The sequence below is a fragment of the Peromyscus maniculatus genome, chromosome 7, assembly GCF_049852395.1.
Source record: "Peromyscus maniculatus bairdii isolate BWxNUB_F1_BW_parent chromosome 7, HU_Pman_BW_mat_3.1, whole genome shotgun sequence".
Classification (NCBI taxonomy): domain Eukaryota; kingdom Metazoa; phylum Chordata; class Mammalia; order Rodentia; family Cricetidae; genus Peromyscus; species Peromyscus maniculatus.
Genome location: NC_134858.1, coordinates 39,407,589 through 39,425,856, shown reverse-complemented (window position 1 = coordinate 39,425,856; position 18,268 = coordinate 39,407,589). Strand labels below are relative to the sequence as shown.

Genomic DNA, 18,268 nt, shown 5'->3' with positions numbered 1-18,268 from the left:
TCATCCTCTGAACATCCCATCTCCTCCCCACCTCCATGTCCAATACCATATCTACTCAGATCCTGTGCTCTCAGTTCCAACGTGTCTTCTTCCATGAAATACTTTCTTGGGTGCCCTACTAGATGGTTCTCTATATAGACCCCCACAGACCACTGTGGTTTTAGATCTGCCCCGACTCCTGTTACCCTGGTTGGTGTCCTGCTTCTACCTTTATACCCACCTGTCATAGCAATGGAATTTTACTAAATTTTAGACTTTAAGCTTACCGTGCCTCTCACACACATTATCCCACATGGAACGGTACAGCTAGATTGCAGTCCTAGGTACATATAGGAAGGAACAGTTTCACGGGTGACTTCAGGGAGGAAGTGACCTATGCCTGAGCCTGGTAGTGTGGCCAAGTTCCTTCCGGCCTCCTGAGATTAGCAGCTTTGCCTCCTGTCCTGTGGACTTACTCCTGGAAGTGATAGAAGATGCTATTTGAGAGAGAGAGCGAGAGCGAGAGCGAGAGCGAGAGCGAGAGCGAGAGCGAGAGCGAGAGAGAGAGAGAGAGAGAGAGAGAGAGAGAGAGAGAGAGAGAGAATATGAATGAATGAATGAATGAATTTGGAGTTCAAAGGTGTATCTTGCTGCTTTAACCCAGAGCAGCCTTTATCAGAAGGATGCAGGTTGCAAAGCTCTTGAAAGCAGACTTGGACCACTGGCAGACGCGGGTGGGACCAGAGGATGGAGTGGGCGAGGCCAGTGAATGTGCCCCCTTATTTGCCTTTGGCTACTCTCCCTCTTGGTCCTCCTTTTTTCTCCTCCTCCTCTTCCTTTCTGTACTCCCTCCCACTTGCCCTCTTTGTTTACCTAGCTGTCCTCAGCCCTGCTGTTTGACGCCGTCTATGCTGTGGTGACGGCGGTACAGGAACTGAACCGGAGCCAGGAGATTGGTGTGAAGCCCCTGTCCTGCGGCTCGGCCCAGATCTGGCAGCACGGCACCAGCCTCATGAACTACCTGCGCATGGTGAGGGGCGCCTGAAGGCCTGCTTGTGCCCAGCCCCGGGGATGGGATGCTGGGGACCAGGCTTTCCTCATGGCTTACAGCCCTGGCTAAAACATCACCTGAATGGAGCGGGTCCTGGGTCCAGATTGTTCCCCAGTTCTTAACACCACTTGGCAAGAATCCACGGCCAGCTTATTCCCAAGGCAACAGTCCTTGGATCTTGAGCTAGAAAGGGGTTCTGAATTCCAGGCTTGCAATCTGGCCCCTGCCCGGGGGTAGCTAGCCCCTGCACAACTCAGCACAGCTGGGAAAAGACCACGCTGCTGGAAACTACGGTCTCCCTCAGGAGACTCAGTCTGCAGACTTCTAGCGTGATGCTTGTTTTCCCCAGAGTTTTCTCTCCAGCCATGTTTTTCTCCCATGAAAAAGACATCTTTCATTAGAGAGAGAAGGTGTGTGTGAGGGGGGCGGGGGCCTTAAACTTTTGGAAGGAGTCAGGAGTATCCTGACTTCCTGCAGACCCAGGGTCAGCAGATTCCCCAAAAGGAAAAATGCTGGTAACAGTCCCCCGCATGACTGAGCTCAAGTCATCGTGGGGGCTCCTTTTGGCTTACACAGTTAGTTTGGGGTTACTGGATGTGGGCCCCCTCTCCCTCCACTCAGATTCTGCAGTTTCAGAGTGGATGGAACAGGGGTTTCCAAACACTGTAAAAGTGTGTAAGAGGGATGCTTGCTTGGGGCCAGAGAGGGTGGGGTCTATTTGGTGCTGTAACTCACTCTCTCTTGGACAGGTAGAATTGGAAGGTCTCACCGGCCACATTGAATTCAACAGCAAAGGCCAGAGGTCCAACTATGCCTTGAAAATCTTACAGTTCACCAGGAATGGTTTTCGGCAGGTAAGCCTCCCTATGCTACCAAGGTGACGGACGCCTTCTCTTTGTCCTTTTCCCTGTCCCTAGTTCCAGTGGCCTCCAGCTGTCAAGTGTCCTGTAAACCCCCCTCCCCATAGCAGGCTTTATTCATTCTGATCCAGGCTCCTAAATTTCAGGTACCTCATCCTATCTGGTCCTAGATCAGCCCATGAGGGTTCTGCCAGCAATATGTCAAGAGGGAGGCACCTATGCCTTGTGGAGGGGGGAGACAAGGAATGCTCAGCTCTTCTTCGCTGTTGGGTTATTCTTTTTCTGGGAGCAATGGAAAGTGTTAGAGATTTTCCCCAACCCTTGAACCCTGCTGGAGTCCAGGGGCACCACTCATGAGGCAAAGGTGGATCCCATGTGGGCAAGGACAGCTGTTCCTGTTGGGATGGCCGGCCCCTCTGCCCTGCTCTTCTCCAGTCCTCCCCTGCCCTCCTGTCCACTGCTGTTCCCATCACCTCAGGGATGCTCTGCCCTTCAGAACACTTTGGTCCTTTGTGTGCTTCTTCCTTCTCCATTAAGCCCTCTTGTTCCCTTTTCTCTGATCCTCTCTCGGAAGAAACATACTCTGACAACCACTTCAAGCATCTCTCTAAAAGTCTCTCTCCTTGCCATCCCCTAATAATCAACTCCCTTTATTTAGAGGCCTCTCTGACTCAGGAAAGGATGGAAAGACCAAATCAGTCATTAATTACAGCAGGTAGTGGGCATATTAAAGATCTCCTAACTGTCATAGGGGTTGGATGAGGGAATGTCCCTCTGTACAGCTTCCATAGCTACCCTTCTGGCAAATTAGAAAGAACCTTTATCTTGACCTTCGCCAGCGTCGTGGTGGCGGCTCTCTTATGTTGAACACTTACCATAAGTTTTATGCCAGGGTAAGTGTAGCACGTGTTTCCTGATATAAGCCTACAAAGTAGATGATTTCATTTATTTTCTGCCCTAAAAGCATAGGTACTCTGTGTGAGGTGTATGTGTTCATGTACATGCGCATATGTGTGCTCATATGTATACACATGTATGTGCCCATTTCGGGGCCAGAAGTTGGTTTTGAGTATCTACCTCTAAAGTTCCCTGGTGCCGGGATTGTAGCCACACACCACTGTGCCCGACTCTCTATGCGAGTGCTGGACATCTGAACTCAGGTTCTCAAGGCTGTAGGGAAATCATTTTACTCACTTATCCTCTTTCCAGCTCACAAATAGTTACTTTTTATTTTCAAATCAATGTCCTCACTTGTGAGTTTTATGACTGATTTGTCCTTGAAAAACTAAGTCATGGCAGAACTGATTTGGGATCTATGCACGCCCTGCCTAAAGTCCAATCCTTAACTATTATGATAAATTATATATAAAACTCACCTTGGTAATTGTTAAAAGTTCTGATTCAGATTTTTATCCCATGGGAGTCTTGGAAAGACGGCCCAGGACAGGACCCAGGAACAGACCTAGTCAACAGGTATCCTAGGTGATCCTCATGGAACCCACAACATAGAAGTCCATCACATCTGTCTTTTGCCACACCATCCCTGCATCCAAGAGGGGACCCTTGACCTTTACATGGGTCCCAGGGAACCCTTACTAGGTGATCACTCTTACTAGGTGATCAGTGACTTTTTGGAGGGTCACTCTTAGAAGAGAACAGAGAAGGAAGGAAGGAGTCCCAGGAAAGGGGAGGTAGTCTGGGGCTGAATGTCAGCAGCACCTCCAGCTCTGGATGGGAGCTGCATGGAACAGTAGCACTTCCCATATCCTCTCAGATAGGCGCATGGTCAGGTGGGTAGTTGGAACCACGGGTGGCTCCTTCATTTATCTGTGGAGTCTTTCACTGAGCATCTACTGTGTGTCAGACATCACACTGGACCCGGGGAAGCAGACATAGCCCTTACACTGAGAGAGCTCACAGTCTGGAGAGAGTAAGTGATGTAGAAAAAAAAAAATAGGAAGAGAATGAGAGCCGCAATTTAGGACTATTAAACTCAAATCATGCCCTGTGGCTCATCATCCCTGAATGAGCAGGCTGCCAGCCTCCAGGAAAATTGTCAGGGAGACTTTTCCCTGAGCCCCAATCTTCTTGGGGGAATCTGAAGTAAGGAGCATTCATTCACTCAAGTTGATACCTGTTGAGGGTCTCCTACTGCTATCGTCCCCCTTGTAGGTATAGGCTTAAGATGAGGAGGATCTGCTTTTGTGCAACATATGCTCTAGCAGGGGACAGATGACAGGCAAAAAAAAAAAAAATACATATGTAACATTATGCCAGCCTGCTAAGTTCCCTGAGGAAAAAGACAACTGGGTGAGGAATATGAGTGGGGTGAACCCAGCGTTGGAGGAATGGTTAGAACATACTGCTCAGGCAACCCCAGACCTACTCCAGAGAGCCCCAGCCCAGCCTTTGCCAACCTCCACCTGGACGTCAGTCCTTCCCTATAATCATCCAAGAAAGAGCCCACTTCCTGTGCCTCCTTCGTGGCACTTCCTATCCCCCGGTCCCCCCTCCAGTTGACAGACAGATGCTGGGGCTCACACCCTCTTTCTGTCTTCATTCTCCTCCTATCTTAGCTGCCACTCAAGCTGGCTTTGGGGAGGAGCTGGGGGGGGCGTGAATACAATCAAACCACACTGTATGAATTTCTCAAAGAACGAATAAAATGTATCTTTAAAAACAGATGGAAATCAATATTAAAACTATATGAAGGGAGGGAGGGAGGCGGAGGTCAGTGGTAGAGTAGCCTTTTTGGCTTGCTTTCCAAGATCACAGACCAACGTGACAGAGATGCGTGAACTGGGCCCTAAACAAGCATCCTGATCAAATTGACATCACACGCAGACAAAAGCAATGCACACTTACTAACTTCATTGGTGAAAGCCCCTTCAAGATGGCTGTTGGAAATGCATTGAAAAAGCAAAGGAACTTGAAATAGTGTGTCTTTTTAGAGACTGTAAAAGCAAAAATGGCCGGGCGGTGGTGGCGCACGCCTTTAATCCCAGAACTCGGGAGGCAGAGCCAGGCGGATCTCTGTGAGTTTGAGGCCAGCCTGGGCTACCAAGTGAGTTCCAGGAAAAGGCACAAAGCTACATAGAGAAACCTTGTCTCGAAAATCCAAAAAAAAAAAAAAAAAAGCAAAAATGGTAACTAGAGGAAGTTCACATGGGGCTCAGAGATGGAGATGACATTCATTATACAATAAAAAATAAGGAAGATGATTTTAATGAAGGTTTTGTTTGTTTGTTGTTTGTTTGTGTGGCTCTAGGGGTCAAACTCAGAGCCTCACATATACTAGATCCTAGGCAAGCAATCTACCACTAAGCTGTAACCCCAACCTATGAAGGATTTTTTCCTGTTAAAATGTTTTTCAGTAATGAACTTTTAAAGTGCGTAGTTTATAACATGGAAAGGAATTAGCATCGCTAGCCCCTCCCCTAAGGTACCATTTCCAGCCCAGGAGTCTGCCCTAGGGCTTTCTTCACGGTGGTGGCTACCTCTGCGTCAACAGCGCCCACTAGTGGTCAACAGCAGGCTTCTCAAACACAGGTGCATCCCCAGACTCCATAGCTTTGCGTTTTCATTAGTGTGCCCTGGGAATCCGTTAGGTGAACTAGCAGCTACATGGGTGGCTAGAATGGTGGGCTCACCACAGGCTATCCATAGAAGCGTGTTCCACGAATAGAGCTGTTTTGTTTATTTGGCCTCTCTGTGCCCTACCCCATTGTTTTGAGTTAACATTGAATGGAATCTGCCACACAAGTGACCATTAAGTGACCTTCGGCTACCCTTAGGGACACTTAGTCCTGACTGGACTTAGAAAGTGGATGGTGAGACTCTTCCTAGAGACCTCGCCTTTTCAACAAGTCTGGCGACTGTCCTGCTGCTGTCTGGTTTAGGTGCTGTGAGCGCCAACTGGAAGCTAAGTGTGCTGTGTCGCATGCACAGATGCCGCTTCCTAGCACCAGTCCCCAGGTCCCATCCCAATCACCACCCAGTCTTTGCCTCTTGACAGGTGTCCCTCCCTGTTTATTGTAGGATGAAGAAATGGTTTAAGGAGGGATAACTAATTAGGCTTCTCTCCCTGGGTGGGAGGAATGTCAGGACTTCTGCTCTGATATCCTCGCAGTTCCATCCAAGGTGACGTCAGTGCAGGAAGGGAACCGACAAGGAGCAGCGGCAAGGTCCATGGGAATCTTCTGTGTAGCCGACTCCTCATGGTGCTTTGCTCGGGTCAAGAGGAGGAGCGGGTAGACCAGCTCAGCAACAAGAAACTGCAAAGTCAGTGGGAAATAAGCACTTGTTCTGCAAGCATGAGGACCCTAAGGCCCTGAGTTCAAGTCCATAATGCCCACATAAAAGGCTGGGCACATCTATGCAAGACTCTAACCCCAGCACTGGGGGACGGAGACAAGGAAATAACCAGAGCCCCCTGACTGGTCAGCCTGGCCGGAATGTGAAAGGGACTTCAGAGTCTGCGAGAGGCCACATCTCAAGGTGGTAAAGCAGCGGTCTACAGAGAAAGTCCCTGATGTATGTATCAATGTGTGCATAGGGGTACACACAGCTGTGCTCACATGCATACAATACACACACACACACACACACACACACACACACACACACACACTCACACTCACACACTGTCAAAATCTTACTGTTTCCAAGAAGTTGGGAAGACTGGCTTTTATACTCTAGTTTGTCTAACTCGAAAACCCATGTTCTGGGCTGCCCTTATAGTTTTCCCTTCCTGCTCTTGGATACCTGACATTCTCCAATCGGAGCCCCTACTTCTGGTCTCTTGCTCTGCCACCAGCTGCCACCATTCAGAATGGCGCTTGGTTCTAACACCCCGCTGGGATGGGCTTTCTCTATGACAACTTCTCATTTGGATTTGGTTCTGTTCTTTTCTCTCCTGTCTGGGTGAACTACTATTAAGAGCTGGTTTTGATTATTTAGAAAGCATCACGCAGGGACCCAGTGGGCTATAATTGGTAAAATGTCTGAAGGAAACACCATATTTCCTGCCGGTAGCTGATTAAAGGATTTTTACCATTTTAAAAATAGTCTTTCAGAATTCAGAGTTAGTTGTTTTTACCGTTTAAAAAAAAATGACTCTTTTGATTTTGCATGGGGAGTGTTTGCCATCTTGGGAACCTCCACTACAGTACGCTTGGAAGAATGTGTTTTGTGTTTCCTATGCTGTCCTGTAGGGGACATTCTGAACCATCTCTCCGTTATTTATAGGCACAGGAGTCAATAGCACTGGCTGAGTCCATCCCTCCTCACTCAAACCTCAGCGTTCTTTCTCGTCTCCCCCTCCCCCACAGATGTGCTGGGGAGGGGGCTACAATAGCTTTGTCTCCCTTACTGTCTGGGAGAACCCTCCCCTGAAAGAAGCTAGAAGGAGAGGAAGGATGCCTTTAGAAGACTGTAATTTCCTTCATTTAACTTAGTCGAAAGATCAGAGACTGTGAGCATCCCCTGAGCGATGTTGTTAGCGTTATAATAAGATGAGCACACCTTTCATCTGAGGATCGGAAATGGCTTAACAGGGTCTAATTAAGCCTTCGGGGTTTGACATCCCTAACTAAAGATGCAGACCTGCCTTCCCCCCACTGGTTCACTGTGCATCCCAGGCAGAGTGGGCTCCATTTTCTTTCCGGGTGCAGGGATGATGGTAACCCCTCATATCTGGCCTCACAAGATCCAAAGATGATTGAAAACAGCTCCGCCTGGCCCGTGTTTGACTAGCTATACTTATGTGCAAAGCTGGCTCTCCTGACATCATAATAATAGCTAACATTTATTGTCGCCTACATGATGTACTGTGCTGGGTGGTATACGTATATATTTAAATTTTTACATCCTCTTATCAGCCTGGCATGGAAGCTATTCTCTCATCTTGTAGATAGAGGCGGAGTCTTGTAAAGACTAAGGTGGAGAGATGAAGAAATGTATCCCTCTTCACCTTGGTGGGAAGTGGCAGGTTCAGGAACCCAGTCTGGGTCCAGCTTCCTCAGAACCCAGGGCCTTTCCATTATGCAGTGTTTACCCAGAACATGGAGGTAGAGAACACCCTTTACCTTCTCAGTCAGCCTTCTAATCCAATGCAAGAGCAGTTTGCACTGGACATGAAAGAGACGCCTGCAGCCTTTCTGTGAGCCCATCCCGGGCTGGAGAATTAGCCAGAGGTACATTTCAGATTCCTCCAGGTCCTAGGTCAACCTCTGCCTCCTAACTCTGCCCTATGGAACATTCCAGAATAGTCTGCTTTCTCTTCCTTGCCAGCTCTTCAGATATGTAAAAAGCAGATTGCTTTTACTTCATTCGTTCATTTTTTCCATTCCTGAATTAGCCTAAAATTTTCTTAAGATCTGCTCTTTGTCAGAGGCTGGGAATGCAGGATAAAAGAGCCATACTCCATTTAAGAGCTGGCGATCTTAGGGGGTGAAATTGCAGCCCGCAATTGCCTTAGAGTACTCTGATTATACACCACTTATTTTATCCTTCACTGAGCAGTGGGCTGTACCTACCTGTTCCCAACAGAATATGGCTTACCACTCTCTCACCAAGAAGGCATTGGTGGCTGTCAGCTCTCTACAATGCACGACACTACAGACAGAATGCAGAGATCATGGGAGACTGTCACCTCAGACTGAATGCTCAGCTCTCCTTTACCACATTAGCCTGCTTACTGGAGTTTATTTTTCAAATGTTCCGTTCCTTCTGAACTCTGGGCTTCGGGGCTGTTTAGTTACTCTACTTGCTGTATTCCTTAGCACTGCACTCCGGTTTTTGTGTGTACACTTTTCATAGAAACTAGACCCGAGCCAGCCTTCCCTGGGACAGCTGATCCATTTGACTGTTTCTATAGAAATGGAGAAACCGACAGGGCTGGCCTGGAGAGTGCCAAGAAAGCAGTATTGTGGGCTGATAGCCTTATTTTCCCAAACAGACACACAAGCTCAGAATTCAAAGGGCTTATTTCAGGAATGATTTCAACACTTTTCTAAACAGAGGCAGGAGGGTGGATGAGATAGCTTACCCAAGGTACTCTTGCAAGCAGGCTAACTCGGGGTCTTTAGAAGGAAACCCAGAGCCGAGCTCCTGAAGATCCTGCAGGTCACCACTCACTGCCACAAAGGTCAGGCCCCCTCCATTCCTCTCTCTAGCTGTCATCTTTGCCGAGGGCAGCCCCCGCAGAGGTGGGTCTGCCCCCTTTCCTGGGAAGCCTGGGGTCCCCCAGTGCTGGCAGTTGAAGCCAGCTCTGCAGCACTCCTGGGGGGGTGCAGAAGCAACAGAATTTCTTATGACAGCCATCAGCAGCAGAGGCGACTAGGAAGTGGTTTCTGTTCCTCTGTGAGGACCTGGTGGGGTTCACAACCTCCCCCCACCTCCTGACCCCATCTCCCACTTCAAAAGCAATCAAATGTTGAGCAACAGAAAACCCTATACGCCTCGCCTGTCAGTGAGTCTGCACCTGTCAGTGAGTGTGCCCGTGTGTGGCAGCTGAGGAACAATACAGAGGGTGTTCTGGTCTCAGAGAGAGGTCCTGCTCAGGTCTACACCTTTGTCCCCAGCCCCTCTTACTTTGAGCAGCCTCTGGGACGGCTCCAGTCCTTTCTGTCCTTAAGTGAACAGCCGTCGCTCAGAGGGCTTGCCAGTGGGAGAAGCAGCTCTGAGAAGCCCGTGATTGTCACTGTCTAATACATTTTCAATTTGAGGAAGGAGTTTACCATAAATATGCAGATCCTTTGAAGCTGTCTTTGCTGAGACCTGGCTCAGGGCGCTGGAGCTGGGTTTGATTGCTGGAAATCGGCAGCCCCGAGTGCCAGCTCCCCAGCACGGGGGACAGACCTGGGAGAGCAGGCCAGCTGGGGAGCTCGCAGGGGCTGCCATCCCCCAGAGCCAGCCCTGCCTTTGATGAGGAAACTCAGGCTCCTCATAGAGGGAGGTGGCTTGGGGATGCTTTGAAGGTGACTGAGAAGTCACATATGTCTTCTTTTTAATTAAGGAACGAGGAGAGGGAGAATTGGTGTGGAGTTGGAAGCAGCCGACACCATCTCTTAGAACAGCATCAGTTCTTAGAGCTGTGGGTCACCTAGGCCAGCTCTCCAGAAAGCCAGTGATGTGGAGCGTTTCACTGGGCTTGGAAGCCCTTAGTGACCCCATTTGCATGTAGAGTGATGGGTGTGGTCCTTCCAGTGAGTCGTCTGTCCTGTCCTCTCCTACTCTGCCTTCTGCCCCAGTAGTGATGGGTGATGGGGGCCTTGGAAGTACAGGCTACCTCAGAACCCCACCTGGGCCTACGTCATTTCTGACGTGGTCACTCCGACTCCTGTCTCCGACACTGAACTCAGAAGGCTAGCCCTGCCACCTCTGCTCTGTCAGGGTTCTCCTCTGCTATGGCGTCTCCTCACCACCATCCTTCCAGGACTAGGGACTTGTGGGCCTGGCCCAGTCAGCCTAGCAGAGAGTGGGTTTGGCAGTAGATGAGACTCAGTACTCACAGAGCCTGCAGAGGTGGCTGTCTGTACTGGGGCCATACAAGTGTGCCTTCCGGGTCTCAGGGAGCTCAGAGTCAGCCTCAGGGCCCCAGGAACTGGGGGTAGAGTCCAGAGGGTCTTCTCAAGCCACTTGCTTTCTTGTTCTTTCAAGAGAAATTCCATGTGCCAAACCTCTTATAGGCAATGGCATTTATATTTTTGATTTGAAAGGTCCCTGGAACCACTGATTCGTCTCTTTTACCCTTTCCATTTTCCTGTACTCAGTACAGGTCCCTGTACTCCTGAAAAGGCTCTATAATGCCTTCTCTCAGGAGAGATGCTCCAGCTGGTTCCCCAGCAGCCCCAAGGAGACAAGTTCAAGGAGCAGATGAGCTGGCTTTGAGGGCTGTATCCTCAAGTGCTTGTTATCTTTCCCAGCCTCTCTGGTCCCCCGAACATCTGATTCTTTCCCCCAAAGCACAGGGACTCCTGTTTATAGGCTCTGCTGAAAAATTCAGCGGCTGCAGAGGCTTATTCACACATCAGCCGGCAAACAAATTAAGAGGTACTTACATTTTTGAACAGGGGGCTGGTTTTGGGCAGAGGAGTGGGATGTTAAAGTGCTGCATGTGAAATCTATTTCTTGTCATGTGCCCGATCACGCTTTTTGCCTGAGATCAGCCCGGGGAAGTCTGCCAGCTCCTGGTGACACTTCCTGCACCCCTTCAGCCAGCTCATGGGGGGGGGGCGGCGAGCAAGAAGAGGGAGAGCTGCTAATTCAGTGCCATGAAACAGCCTGCGGGAGCCAGCTCCTCAAAATGGAAAGCAAGCCAGGGCCAGAGGCTGGGGTACAGGCAGGCGGGCCAGGAGAAAGAAGCAAGGTGGATTGTGGGGCTGGGGAGTTTGGCCAATGGTGCAGGTGATGTGGTCTAGCAGAGAGTCAGGGCCAAGCCCCACACTCCTGGTTCCTAACCTCACTTCCCATTTTCCTCAGTAAAATCGGGATCGTCATGATTTCTGCTTCTTGGGTATCATAAAATTATTGAGAACAAGATGAATGGCTGTTTATAGCTGTACTTTGAGAGTTCTACTACACTGTGTGATTTTTAATTCTGCTGTCTCACGTGGCAATGTCTAACTATATATCTCTGTCTGTGTCATAGTCCCCTTAATCTCCTGGAAATTCTGGCCTGGTTCAGGGCAGAGAGAAGGACACAACCCATGGGAGGGGAAGGCCCGACATGTGGGGTTGTTTCTGCTGGAGCCACACAATCCTAGGAGAAAGCATATGAGTACCGGCCCATGCTAGGCAGGCAGCCAGCTGCTTCCTACCCACTTCTCTATTTCTATATCGGCCTTTGGCCCGCTCTCTGGCCTTCAGCCCTACTTCATGGTGGCTATGGATGGGTGTAAAGGCAAGAGAACCTGAGTTATGGCTACTTCTGAGGGAAGCCATAATATACTGAAGGCCCAACCAACATGGCACACTGGTAAGTTGAGAGCAGCAGACAGTCCCGAGCTAAAAATCCCCCCCTTTCCAAGAGTGCAGCAAGGCCCAGCTATATGCTCTTTCCTACCCACAAGCCTGTACCCAGCTAGGGACAGGCTGGTCCCAGCCCCAGGCTGAGAGCCACAGTACTGTCCTGATTTCAGCATCAAGATGGAGGGTGAGCAGCTTCCTCCAGTCTGGATGCTTTATTGAAAGCATTCATTCAGTTAGCACCTGGGACTCAGAGCTCAGCGTCGAGGTACCAGCACAGCTGCCTTCCCAAGACACTCCTTACCTGGTGAGCTGAACAAAGGAAGCTGCCATGGCCTGGCTGGCATGTTCTTGGGCCATAATTTTCTTAGATGAAACATCTTGAGCATGCTTGAGCTCTCCAACCGATTCCTCAGCAGTTTGTGTTGAAATGCCTCCAGTCTTCTGGGAGGCAGAGAGAGGAGAGCAAGGGAGTATTCCTATTTGCTGACTCTGACATGTCCTGGTCATGTACCAGTGTGAGGAAGGCCAGTGGGTCATCCCCAAAGTACTTGGAAGATAGCCTGGTAGGTTTTCAATTATGATAGAGAGGGAAGCCAGGTACAGTGGCCTAGGCTTACAATTATAACACATGGGAAGTAAGGCTGGAGGACCACGTCCTTGAAGCTAGCCTGAGCTACAAAGCAAGTTCAAGGCTATCCTGGGCTACAGGGCAAGACTTTGTCTCAGCAAAACAGAAAAGTGGTATCTGGGGATATAGTTCAGTGGATAGAGTGTTTGCCTAACATGCATAAAAGCCCTGGGTTTCTTCTTTAGTTCCACATAAATAGGCATAGTGGTACGTGCCTGAGGTACTAGCATGTGAGAGGTAGAAGCAGGAGGATCAGAAGTTCAAAGTCATCCTTGGTTAGATAGGGGAAAAAAAGAAAGATTTTTATTTTTCTTTTAAATACAGGGAGCTGGAATATAGGCAAAAGAAACCTTTAAGCTTGCTTCTGTCCAGACAGATAGGAGACCCAGGCACCCTTCTCAACCTTCTATGGGAAGTTTTACTACTGAAGCTGCCAAAGATGAGGAGTCCATTAAACCTGTGAGAGCATCATTGGGGTGCCATCTGTAATCAGAGGTGGCCTGAGTCACCACATTCTCCATGAACAGCTATGTTTTGGGGTTTGGGGCAGTAAGGATGGTGATCAAATCCTGTGTCACATCCTAGAGGCTGGAGATCACCACTGGAAATCTGAGCACAGCTTGCTAAAAGCCCAATAGCCCAGCACAGACAAGTCTAATTGATTCTCATTATTTGTGAGATCCGTATTTGCAAGTTTGATTGCTTGATGAAATCTTTTTGCAAACCCCAAATCAATACTCGCAATAATTTTGCAGACAAGCGGAGAGGCAAAAATTTGACTCACTCTGTGTGCACATTCCCAGCTGATCTTGAACTTGGTGATGTTCTGCTTTGTTGTTTCAATGCTAAGATTGTCAACGAGTGTCTTTTTCATGGGCTATTGAGTGCTAGTGTGTGTGTGTGTGTGTGTGTGTGTGTGCACGCGCGCGCGTGTGTGTGTGTGTGTACACACACGTGCTCATGCGCGCGCTCATGTGCATTTCCCCTAGAAGCTTTTCCTGTTTAAACTAACTCCCACAATGCAATTCGGACATGCTGTCCCATGTTCATATGTACAAGAAAAACTGTGCCATGCTCTACTCTATGGAGACCACCTATGTTTTATAGCTCCCCACGAGCCTGACCTATGGCATGACTGTGCATGCTAGTGAATCAGCAATATGAATTAGATGAGGTATTGGTAAGCAGAGATGTGCATAAATTAATAAGGTTAAATACCAATGGGTTGATAGGAATGCTCTGATCAGAAGTCCACAGGAACCTAACTCTGTGTTTGTCCTGGGTGTAGTTGAAGTTTTCCTGTGCCCCAGCCTGCCGGTGGTCAGGATAAATCTCTCTCACCTGCCAGTCCTGCAGCCACTCAGACCCAAGTAAACACACAGAGGCTTATATTATTTACAAACTATATGGCCATTAGCTTAAGCTTATTACTGACTAGCTCTTACACTTAAATTAACCCATAATTCTTACTTATGTTTAGCCACATGGCTTGGTATCTTTTCTCAGTTCTGCCCTGCCATCTTGCCTCCTCTCTGTCTGTCTGGCAACTCCTGACTCAGCCTTCCTTCTTCCCAGAATCCTCCTCTCTGCTTGTCCCGCCTATACTATACTTCCTGCCAAGCAGCTACTCTTCTGGTGGTCCCCATGGCCTGTCTTAGACCCATCTCTCTCCCTGGTTCAGTTTCAAGGTGCTTGGAAAAACCACACCTTGTAATTCTTTGTAACTCTTTGGAAGAGGCTAGCCTACATTATTCTTTTGAGGTGTGATCACTGAAGACTAAAACGCACTGACTTACTTAGATGATTTAACCCAACAGAGTTTACTGAGCACCCACAGTAAACTAGGCACCAGCCTGGGAGCTAAAGCTGCGAAAGGAGAACTGATCCACACAGTCACATGTTGAGCAAGTGCTGATTCCACACTAGGCATTGGAGCAGGGCTCTTGTCTCACAAGGAGTGAAATGTCTGATGAGAAAAATGGACGGGACATAGATGGTGGCATGTGGTTTGTGTGATTCCAAGTGTGATGAACACTCTCAGGGAAGGAGTGGGGAACCCGTGGTCCAGTCAGGGATGGGCATCCCTTTCTAAGAGAGTGACAGACATGCAGCATTAGGGAGCCAAGCTCAAACAAAGGAGGGGCTAGCAGCCAAGCCAGCTCAAGCAGCCAACATTTAACTTCTCAACAATAGCCTGGTCTCACTTTCCTGGGGCTTTGTTTAGATAGTCTTTTCTACATACATTAACTCAGAATCAAAAGCAGGGAAAGGAAGGGGTGTGGGCTCTCCAGTGGGAACACTCACGGCCAATACTGCTGGGTAAACTAACAATTCAAATATTTGCCAATTGTTGACCTATATATCCACAGCCTGGGAGATTATAATATCCTGGGACAGCATGCTATCGTGCTGGTCCTGTTTGAGCTTGAATCTTCTCAAATCATAGTTTTCTTATCTGTGAAATGAGGATGGAAGCATACTCTCCCTGAAGTGTTGTTGGAGAGATTAAATGAGATAATAAAATGTTCAGTCCAGAGCTTTGGCATGGAAGGAATGCCCAAAAGTACTGATTGACAACATTTTCTAGTAGTTTAACCTTTAGTTACAATGAGTAACCAATACTAGGAGTTCATGGGTGTCAACAGTATACTTATTAAACATCACTTATTGTCCACAGAATGCAAGGTGCTGATGAAAGAGTAGTGGACAGGTAAGCTATGCAAATCCCTGATGGTGTGCATTTGCATATTCTGAACATAATTTGCATGTATGATGCAATTCAGAATGTATGCATACCCACATATGCGTAACCCAAACCCAAACTTATGCAGTGTTCATTACCCCTGCTCATGGACTGTACCCTTCTCCATTCTACAAGAGACCTCACTTTTTAAATGCAGGTGTTGGCCCGCTCAATTGATTTCATAACTCGCAAATGGATGGTAGCCACCATTTAATAAGACCGTGTACTAGACAAAATGAGTGGAAGGTGGAAGTAAATCCTGGCAGAGTGCATTGTCATGGATCTTGCTAGCTTTCCCAGCACTGGTTTTTTGGTCTCTTTCTTGTGTCGGGCACTGCTGCTGCCTTGGAATTTTGGCAGCATTCTGCACTCCAGTGCTCCAGTGAGAAGCTGGGTGTACTCTGTGGCTGAGCAAATAAAGCCTTTGGTCAACTTCAGCAACTCCATTTGTTCCCCAGGTCACCCCAGCCCTCAATCTGGGGTTTTCTCATTGCCCCAAACTGTTCTTGTGTCTTATAAGATGACTTGAAACTAATGAACATTACTCCCATATACCAAGTGCTCATCATGGAGGCTGATATTACTAATAGTTTGAGCTGGTAGTGTGTGTGTGTGTGTGTGTGTGTGTGTGTGTGTGTGTGTGTGTGTGTGTGTGTGTGTGTGAGAGAGAGAGAGAGAGAGAGAGAGAGAGAGAGAGAGAGAGAGAGAGAGCAAGCGCCAGAGGTCAATCTTAGGTATTATTCAGGTACTGTTGTCCTTGGGCTATGAGATAGGGTTTCTTACTGAGACTTGGGGATCAATCACTGATTAGGCTGCCTAAGCAGCAAACCCTAAAGATCTGCATGCCTCTGATTCCCTGTGCTGCCCTATTGCAAGCATGGACCACCACACTGGGATTCTTTTACATGCATTCTGTGGATGAGAACTCATATCCATGGCACCTTAAGCTGATCTCTGTCAAGTGGCATAGCTGTACCATCAAGGCTGTGGAACTCTAACCCATCTCAGGTCATCCCTGGGATCTCCTATCTTGGTGTCTCACATCTGAGTGCCACTTCTCCATTCCATATGGAGAAGCTCCAGGCACTCATAGATGGGCCTGTTTTATCATAAGCATCCTTCATAATAAGAACTCCAAAGTTAGAACTCAGAACTTGAATGTAAAAAATTATTATGGCTCAAAACATTGGGTGACCTTAGAAAGGAAAGAACTAGACTATGAAGAACTTGCATTTGATTGGCCTTGACTTTGTCATACCTGTGATCACCTCTCCCATAAGTGGAGAAGGGCAGGGAGATTAGGCTTATCTTAGGTAGCAAAAACAACTTCCCCAGGCCACACATTAAATGACCAGCGAGGTAGAACCTCAACCCAAACATCCTGATGTCTGCTCACTTCTGACCTGTCCCACTACAGATACAGTCTTATGCTGTCTACCTCCCCATGGCTTATGGCTCACTAAACAACATCAGCTGCTTACCAGGAACACCACAAGCTATTATACCAGCCAGCTTGCAGTTCCTATCATTAACACCTGGACCAATCAACTTCTAAAGAGGGAAGGGCCATTTGGGCTCACAGTCTTTAAAGGTTCATCCATGGTCAATTGACCATCAGTCATTGGTGCGTGCGGCCTGTTTTCATCCATCATAGCAGAGAATGTAGGGTGAGCAAAGCTATCCATGACAATGGTCACAAAGTGAAAGAGTGTGAGGAGGGAGCTGGACTTTCTATTTGGCTTCATGACTTAAAATCTCTACTACTTCCCAACAGCACCGGCTACAAGGCTCGGGCCCTTGGGGTTCTTTCTATAACATATGTCTCGGCTCTGTCATATGTCTTCATAGTTGAGTGCGCCAAATTCAGAGACTGATGGATGCCATACAGCTGATGGATGGAGAGAAGGAAAGAAAATGTGGACACTCTGATGTCTCTTCAATTCCCCAGGGCCACACTACTGAGCAAAAAGCTTGGGCGTGTGCCCACATCACGGATGTGGGTCCTTTCTGTTAACTCCATGCAGGACTGTAGTCAATGAATAAGCCCACATTGATCAGAGAGGCATGGGAGAAGGCCCAGGCTTCAAGGCTAATATAGCCTGCACCTATCCTAAGCCAATTAGAAGAGCTATAAGTAGGATCTCTCTTTAATCCCTGTCAGCTGTGTGATACTCGGCAAGTTGCTTGACATCTCTGAGTCTTGGTTTTGTTGATTTATTCAACAAAAAGCTCACATGATTGTACCTACTCCAAGCATTTTTACTGCTTCTAAAGTACCAATGAGCATGCATCTCTCAGGTGGGAATAATGACAGGACTGCTACACAGAAGCAGGAAAATTTATGAAAGAAAACCACATGGGCCAGGGCCCAGCAAGCAACGATCAATCCGTATTTGAAGCCTCTGACTCTGGAGCGGGGCTTAGGGCTTCATCAGCCCCCATAGAAGAAGCTGGGTCCCAATGGTGCCGAGTACAAAGAGCAGCTGTCTAAATGTGCATAAACTATTAAGTGTTAGAGTGTTGTGTGCACATCCTCGGATGTGGGCAATGATGTTAGCAAGTCCCTGGGGGTTTAAAAACCTATCCCTTTTTAGTTACTTGAGAAAGAACAAAGCGGCGAAAAGACACCCCTGAGCTTCTCAGGCAGAAGGGAGCTACAGGGTCCTCAGGGCTCCCAGCAGGAGGAAGGAGTGCTAGTCCCAGGGCCGATCCTTTTGCAAGTCCCTGTCACTCCAGAAGAGGTCCTGGGGGCTCCTCTTTGACAACTGAGAAGGAAACCACTGGATGGGAGTGGGAGTGGGGTGGGGATGGGGACGTGGTGAAGTTTATGCAGGCTCGGCCAACAGGCCAGGCACTGTGCTAAGCCTGTTCCCATGGTTACGGTCTTGCCCCCTCTCTAACCAGATAACACAGTGGTTAGGAGCCTGTGCTCTGGTGATTGAGAACGTGTTTGAATCTCCACTGTGGTGCTTATCCGAGTGTGACTGTGGAGACTTTAATTACCCAACCTTGCTGGTATTCAGGGCTTTAAAAAT

General features: G+C 48.3%; 1 protein-coding gene across 3 annotated transcripts in view; it reads left to right on the top strand.

The window, feature by feature from the left end:
- The window catches only part of Grik4 (glutamate ionotropic receptor kainate type subunit 4), a 433,513-nt gene that overhangs the window by 329,279 nt on the left and 85,966 nt on the right, over positions 1 to 18,268 (top strand). For all 3 annotated transcript variants that reach the window (XR_013052718.1, XM_076576064.1, XM_076576063.1), the window contains 2 exons: positions 857 to 1,009; positions 1,780 to 1,884. Coding sequence is in view for 2 of the 3 variants with exons in the window: in XM_076576064.1 (XP_076432179.1) it covers positions 857 to 1,009; positions 1,780 to 1,884 (258 nt within the window). In the remaining variant the exon portion in view is untranslated. The remainder of the gene's footprint in view (positions 1 to 856; positions 1,010 to 1,779; positions 1,885 to 18,268) is intronic.